We start from the raw sequence: 7,876 nt of genomic DNA on the forward strand, positions 1-7,876 counted from the left end.
CTTGATCTGGAAATGTTAAATAAACATGTTATCCTTCTGCAGGTCTCAATCAGTTGTGGATCCTGGGGTGCTAAAACGCATGGATAAGAATGAGGAAGAGAACATGCAGCCTTTGCTTTCGCTTGACTAACGGTTCCTGAGCAGTGAAGATGAACTGAGGTGGAAGCACTGCCTCTTAGTAGCAAGCAAACCACTGGGAAAGAATCTACCAGCTGGAATTCTATTTACTCATGTTAATGTAGCATAATGGAAGCAGGCAGCAGGTTTTACCATTCTGCCTGAATTCTGGATGCCCTGGGGTGAAAAAGAAAAGAAGAGGAAAAAAAAAGAAAACAATAAAAAAAAGAGGCATCAATAATTTATTCTGTAAGTGCCAACTTGTTTGTAAATACAATATAACCCTCCACTTTGAATTTGTAAGTTATGGTAAGCAAATACTATGGAAATGAGTGACTTAAAAATGTCAGTGAAATGCACCATGAAAATGAGGAGAGAGCAAACACTCACACAAACACACCCCCCCACACACGCGTACATAGAAATGCATACTGGACAAAGAAAAATAACAAAGCCAATTAAATGTTGTCCTTCTAGGAAGCCATATTGCAGCTATCATATTGACTGCTGTTTTGTTTTCTGTCTGCAATGCTCTTGTAGTGTGCAAAGATAAAGAAGAAATAGAGGAACTTGGAGACGTTGTAACGAGTTGAATATTTCCTGTCTGTAGGAATTTGTTTCACAAATAACTTTGTGATCCAGGATTGTGATTTAGCATAAATTGTGTAGCATTGTAAAAAAGATAACAGATGAGCTGGAACCAGCTCTTTGATGGCTTTGTTCTTTGGCTATGCGAATCTGTGAGGTTTCTTCCTTAACCTTTTATTTACAGTTTTGGCTTTGCAAGTAACTTGGCTCATTACCCGAGTCTGGGTGTCGGAACTACTTTTCTTGTATTTCGGGTGCACGTCAGAATTTTTCCAGAACTCTGTTCTCCCTTGATATGAGAAAATATTTCTCTAAATAATGTGTAATAACCAGTATTTGGATCTTAAGCCTGGCAGCAGCAGGTTAAAAGTTTGAATCCTGTGCACTGGGAGACTGCATACATATATATATTTTTACCGATCTCTAACAAACGTATAAGGTGACATTGTTAGACAAGTATATTTAATCAAGGGTTTATACAAAAAAAAATACCTATTCAATGTACTTAGATATATTATAGATTGCATATTGAGACAATGTCATTATTAATATAGTAAAACTTTCCTTAGAACAACAGCATCACACTTCAAGCAAGGATTAATATGAATGAGTTGTAGTCAAACATCTCAGCCTATGTGTTTAGGACACTTTTGTTTTTGTTGTAATGTAACTGTATATATGAACATGTGCCATAATAGAGAAATACATTTTACCTCAAAAAGGCAACAGGTTTTGCTAAGGATTGAATAAGTCTGCTAAAATGCAGGGATTGTGTCATCACTGTTATGTGCTGCTGTGTGTGCAATCTGTTATAAGCTGAGACAAGAATATGTCTTTTACACTAAGTAGACATTTCTTATCAGGGTTTAACTCGGAATGAGGAGAAACAAGATACCCCCTGACACATCTGAATACTTAGAGGTTTTGCAAGAGAATGCCCAAACAAAGTGAGGATTAATTAAGAATACTCTTAACGACTGGACACTGTGGAGGTAATAGGTCAAGCAATCCTGCCTCCAAAGCTCCATAGTACATAGCATAGCTTCACTTACTTCATTTATCACTTAACATTTCAAAGTGGCCAGTTTTAGGTCATCTATCCTTTCCAATGATGATTCCAGCTCTAAGAATTAATGGACTGTGAAGAGTTAAAAGAATGCAGAGGGTGAAATCTAGAACAAGTATGTCCCTGGGTTTAGCTGTCACTTATATTGTGGCAACATTGGCATGAGAACTGAGAAGTTCTCATAAGACCCTGTCAGCATCACCCTTGGTTAACCCAGGCATACACAGATAAAGCTTTCATACTCTGCAGCACATTAGCAACTTTGACAAATGACCTATGTCTAAACATGTGATTGTATTGCCTGGAACTTGCTGACCAAGTCATTGGGTTCTCACTTGCTTAACACTATTTCCATTATACATGATTTGACATGCAAACAGAAGTTACAGAGCTTGAAGGTGAGAAGTGTTTCACAGTGACAGCTCCAGAAAGGGCAGATGAAATCTATGTATTCTTATATCTTTTCAGTCTGTCTTGCAAGTTTTCAGTGCTAGAAACTGTTGTAATGCCACTTTTATGCTTTGAGGGACTTAAAAGATTTATGAATTCTTGTCTACTGTTTTATTCAGTTCTCTTTTTCATGAACCTTGTAATATCATGCCATACAGGTAAGATGTATCTTTAGGGTTTACTAAGTGCCATATTTGAATGTATGTTATGCACACCCACACTTATGTTTAGTAGAGTAGTATATTGCCATAGATCTGATTCTTGAAATCAAGTAGTAATCAAAAAAAAGTAATCAAGTATCAAGTAAAATCAGTAGAACTTTTCCTTCTAAAGGTTCCAGGATTTAGTCAAAGTACCACATTTATGCAAACTGTGACCTTGTGGTGATCAAAATCTTTATTGGATGCCTTTGGATTCATGGGCTGAAGCTAGGTGTAAAATAGGCAACACTGATTTTGGAATATGCTACCTATCTGATCAGAAGATCCAAAAGCATCTTATATCCTGATAAAGCATCTTTGTAGGGAAGTGTGTTGATAAGAGTGTATGAGGCTTATGCAGACCAACTGATAGATATGTTTGGTTTTTGAATACTTTATTTAGGCACTTAGCTGCAATTTATGCACTGTATTTTGATGACTGATTTCAGCTTTAAGTTAATAAATATTAATATATTCATTCCAGAAAGTGAAAGTAGGATATAATATAATTTTGCGTAACTGGGACCTCATTTTTCATCAAGAGCAAAAGTGCTTTTTCATTGAGATCCTTACTGTTAAGGAGTTGGGCTAGAGCTCTTCTTGGCTGTGGTTTTTATTTAACTGAAGCAAATTTTGCACTAGTTGTGATACCGGATAAGAAGTATAATTACAGTTCACATGATCTCAGTATTCTTTGCAGGCATTTCTCTTTTACTTACCAGGTTACATATTAAACACGGTTTCTACCTTTCCCCTTTAGAAAATCTGTATAAGTAGGTCAATTTTTAATACATAAAATTTGGACTGAAAGCTTTTTTCAAATCTTTGTTATCATAGGAAGTAATATCCAATTTTTAAAGCAGAATTGAAGTGCTAAAGATAGAAATCAAAGGGAGCCGTTTTAATTTCTTATCCTTATTGTATGTTGAGTAGAATTAACTTTCCTGTAGTTATGCTTGCTGATATACATATATGAAAAAAAGATTCCTGCAATATGAAGAATTTAATGGAAGGACTAAATACACCTATCCAACCAGCTAGGCAAAGGAAAAAAAAAAAAGTGTAAAATTTGCCAATTTCAGGCTTTGAATGGGATCTGAAAACATCCCCTTAAGCTGTGTTTTTTTTTCTGTGATACACATGCTTAAATTATATGGAGAAGTAACAGAAACTTTCATGCATAAGGCCTTGATCCTGTAGACAGAGAGGTTAATCTGTGTGCTTTATGAACTAAATGAGAGCAAGTCCCACAAAAATGCAACAGATATGCAAGCTCCAAATAGTTAGTACTTGTAAAATAGCTTTAAGATAATAAAGTCCTTACAGAAATGGTAATTTCTTATACAGTATATTTAAAATGTTACAAAAGTCACAAAAGAAATTCAATGAGATATACATAAACTAAACACAGAATTAAAGAAAATAGGAGTAGAAGGGACCTCAAGAGCTCAGCTACCTTGATAAGTGGAGGAGCAGATTTGCTTTAATTTTATCTTTCTTCAAGAATTGTTTTAACTCAGTACCTTGCATGAAATGTTCTTTGTATTATTTAATCGCAGTCACAACAAAACCTAAGAACAATAGTAGAGAAAACTGTAAATTGACTGTATTTTGTTCATGTATTTTCTTATTTATTTGTTCTGTTTGGGAAACAAATACCTTATTTGTTCTGTTTGGGAAATTAAAATGTTCACCAAGCAAGAACTACCTTTCAAATATGCCTGGGAAATGTATTGCAATAAGCCTTGGTCATGTCCCTGTTATGTTGTTTGTCATTATTGTGGTATATAATTGTCAAGAATGTTAAAAGAGTCATATTTGAAAGAGCATGGAAAAGAGAACATCTCCAAATCAGCTTTTGGAACTTTGTATAAAATCCAAAAATAATTTTTCAGGTTATTTTGAATTTGGTTTTGATAATCTTTGTTTGTCTATGGAAAACTCCTGAGTGATCAACAGCACTGGGTACAAGGACAAATTTGTAAGATAAGTATCAATGTGAAAAGCAAGAGTTTCAAAGGATTGTGCTGAAAGAAAGAAAAACACTTAAGCACATGGTTAGCTGTATAATGTCCTTTTATTGAATGGCATTTTCGGAATAGTTTATGAGCATGTACTTTTGGTGCTGAAAATAATACTTTGATCCACAAAGTTCAAAGCACACTATGAAATCAAGAAAATAATTGTTATGCCACTTCTCAGGTAGCAAATAGAAATACAGAAAGTTAGAGATGCCAAAATCTCAGTAGAAGACATTCATAGTGTCTTTATGTACAGCAAGAATGATACTGTGATCACTCAATGTGGTTTGAACTGAAGGAAATATCTGTCCCTATTTTATGTGAGAGAAATGTCTATCTGATGATTCACCGTCACACCTACACTCTGAAAATCTTCTGAATTCTTGAGAGCTTTATAAACCAGGGATGATCTGCTTTCCTGTGGAATTAAGTCTGAATGTACTTGGCTTGTGCCAAGGAAGTGGTAAAAATACTTTATGTCCCCCAAATGAAACACCTTTGTTCTGCATGTAGTTGATGGGAAAAGGCAGTTTGAAGACCTAAAAAAGGGAGATCTTGGCTGCCCAGGAAAGACATCTCAGCTTGACCAGGGAAGACCCTCTTCTGTTGTACTCGAAAGATACTTACTCTGTCATTAACAATACAGGGAACATGTGCTTTTCATTGAGAGGCATTTTTAAGTAGCTTCAATGATGGTGCAAGCCAGGGAGATATGACCCCACACGCTGTATTGCCTTGTGACCTTTAATAAACCTGTGTCAATTATCTATACCTAGTACATTACCTTGGACATATCATTCTGCATTTCATCTTTCAGTTATGTGGGAATTTTTTTTGATATCAGCTTTTGAGATCTTGATTTGTTCCCTTCATACGGGTGTCTTGTCATAAAATGGCATTGACCCGTCTTGGTTTGAAAAACTTGTAACATGATTTTGTTAAAAAAAGAAAAGAACAAGTTGTGATATGCTGGGCATTGCTGCAGTTGAAACAGAGGTCACAAACTCTATTTTGTCACTCAGCCTCCAGTGTTTTGTGTGAATAAACTACTCTAAATGATTCCTAGATATCAAAGTCACACAATATGAGTTGAAAAAAAAAGAAGAGAAACTTCTGGAGATGTCCAAAATCTGAATTGGGGGTAGCAGAGTGGAATTCAAGTGGGAGGGAACAGCTGGATACTGGCAAAATGTATAGATAGCACCAAGGGAAGATGCTGATGCTTCCTTATGGTACAATATTTCAAAGCTAAGTTATTTTAATATATAGCCAAATTATTTTTTCTATGGGAATCCTGGTCAGCTAGGTCTTTTTCTTCTGAATCATTCATTTAAAAGAAATCTTTTCAAAAAAAGCGGTGACAAAGCTTCTATTTGCTGTTAGCAGAGAATACACTTCTCGAAAAATTACATACTTAAACTGCAAATAAATGGCTGGGGTTAATTAGGATTTGTATTTGGTATGGAAATGCCGCTGTATTTCCTTAAAGAGCCTGCCTCACCATGAACAGCAGTGCCAGAAGGCAAGCATTTCAAATCAGGTCCCAAATCAGATCCCTTGATTAATAAAAAATTAAGAGGAGAAAAAAAAAGCAAGGGAAAAATAATGAAGAAAGATTAAAAAATTATTAAAGTGAAAATGGAAGCAGGTGTATAGAGGAGAGGCAAATGAATGTAAAAATGATAATGAGAGAACTTGTACAAAAACTTCCATGGAATAGATCAGTAGCCCTTTATGTGTTCCCCATCTACATTAGAAGTAGAGTTCCCATTTGCCTTGTATGGCCACGATGGAGTTTCCCAAATCTTGAGAAAATGCCTCGAAATGCTATGTAAAATAGTCACGGGCTACAGTACCTGAATGTGTCACCATGGCGTTAATGGATCCGTGTGTTTCACTGAATCTTAACTCCCACATGGGCCCTGGGCTGGCTGGGTCCTGGGCACCTGCAGGGACATGCGAAACACGGTGTCCTGCCTGGATGAACGCTCGCTTTCAGAGGCCTTGCGGGGAGAAGGGAAAGGACTGTGCACCAGGACGAAAAGGGAGAAGGCCTGTGAAGAAAAGGACCACAGGGACCGGGAGTAAGCGCAAGCATCCTATGAAAGTATTGATGAGGGAGCATTTCTCCTGCTGTGTAATCAGTATAAAAGAGGCCTTACAAACCCCACTGCACATCTGTCATTGCCAGGGAGAGAGAACATTTTTCCTCTTCCCAACACAGACCTTTATTTTTTTTTTCATATTTTAAAACCTGATATATATGCCAGGCCTGAGCTGTCTCTGCTTCTGCTGCTTCCGCTGGGGCTCTGGGGATGTGGGTATCACATAGCGTGTAGGAGTTGGAAAGCTAATTTCACAAACCTGTCTCCAAGGAAGAGAAGGGAGGGAGGGATTCTGCAAGTCCCTGCTGCAGAGATGATTTCATATGAGAATGTAGTGCTTGTTTGGACTAAAGTCTGCCTTGCCTTGGTATCAATATCTGCACCTTCTCTGTTTTAGAAAGGCTGTGAAAATAGGAGGTGTGGGAATGTTCTCTAAACACTTAGGTGTCTTGTGCTAATTATGCAGCCTTCAGGCTGTAGCTGGTGATCTCTTTCCTGTGGCTTTAAACAATTCTGCTGGTGATGTTAATAGTAGCCATTAGTCACTCAGAGTTGAGATGATTTAAAGGATGCTGACATCTTTGAACATCATGCTTATGTCTAAAAATATTTAATTGGTGATGGTTACAAATAATGCCTAAGATTTTGATAACTTAGAGTTTCAGGGTTTGGTTTCATTGCATCCTTGATGAGATTTAGTGTATAATCACTTTCCTTTAAATGTGGTTTTCCCTGAGGTTCAAGTGGATCTTTCACGCATCGATAGCAGAGCAAATTGCATTAAATACTAGAGAATGTGATTCTAAAGCTATTAATACATTAAGAGAGGCACATGAAAAATGTCTATTTTTAAAGATTTTTGTTTTACACTTAACTAGGTTTCAAGTTGACTATAATGTCTCTCTCAAATTGGTTCCTTGGCTCTTTCACCCTGTGGACTGTTGTGTGAAAGGCAAACCTTTGCCAGCTCTGTATCTTTTCTTCTCTTACCCCCGTGCATTCCAGTGTCCTATTTTCTGCATATATTTTATTCTGTGAATAACTGGAGAAAACTGTAAAACCACTGACGATCTGCCAACTGGATCTGGAAAACCACTAGTTTTAGTGTTTCCCTTATACAAATCTGCGGTGACAGGGTGAACTGGAAAAAGAGAACAACAGCTGACCTCATCCATAAAGGAATATAAGAAAGACTCTGGCTAAGAGTCCCTAAAGGTGTAGAGAAACAACCACCTGAGACGGCTGTTGTGATTTAAGATGTTACCTTCCCCTGACTGTTAATTATCACCCCTAAGCTGAGAATTACGGCCCCAGCATTTAAGCAACAGT

At 36.9% G+C, this 7,876-nt stretch overlaps 1 protein-coding gene across 1 annotated transcript in view; it reads left to right on the forward strand.

The window, feature by feature from the left end:
* CLVS2 (clavesin 2) overlaps window positions 1-895 on the forward strand; it is a 49,531-nt gene extending 48,636 nt beyond the window's left edge. The window contains exon 5 of the mRNA XM_010226419.2: window positions 43-895. Within this exon, the coding sequence (XP_010224721.1) occupies window positions 43-130 (88 nt within the window). The 3' untranslated portion in view covers window positions 131-895. The remainder of the gene's footprint in view (window positions 1-42) is intronic.
* Window positions 896-7,876: the final 6,981 nt, after the last annotated feature.

Source organism: Tinamus guttatus, unplaced genomic scaffold, assembly GCF_059628265.1.
Source record: "Tinamus guttatus ecotype Peru unplaced genomic scaffold, ASM5962826v1 Tinamus_guttatus_pri_ptg000141l, whole genome shotgun sequence".
Classification (NCBI taxonomy): Eukaryota; Metazoa; Chordata; class Aves; order Tinamiformes; family Tinamidae; genus Tinamus; species Tinamus guttatus.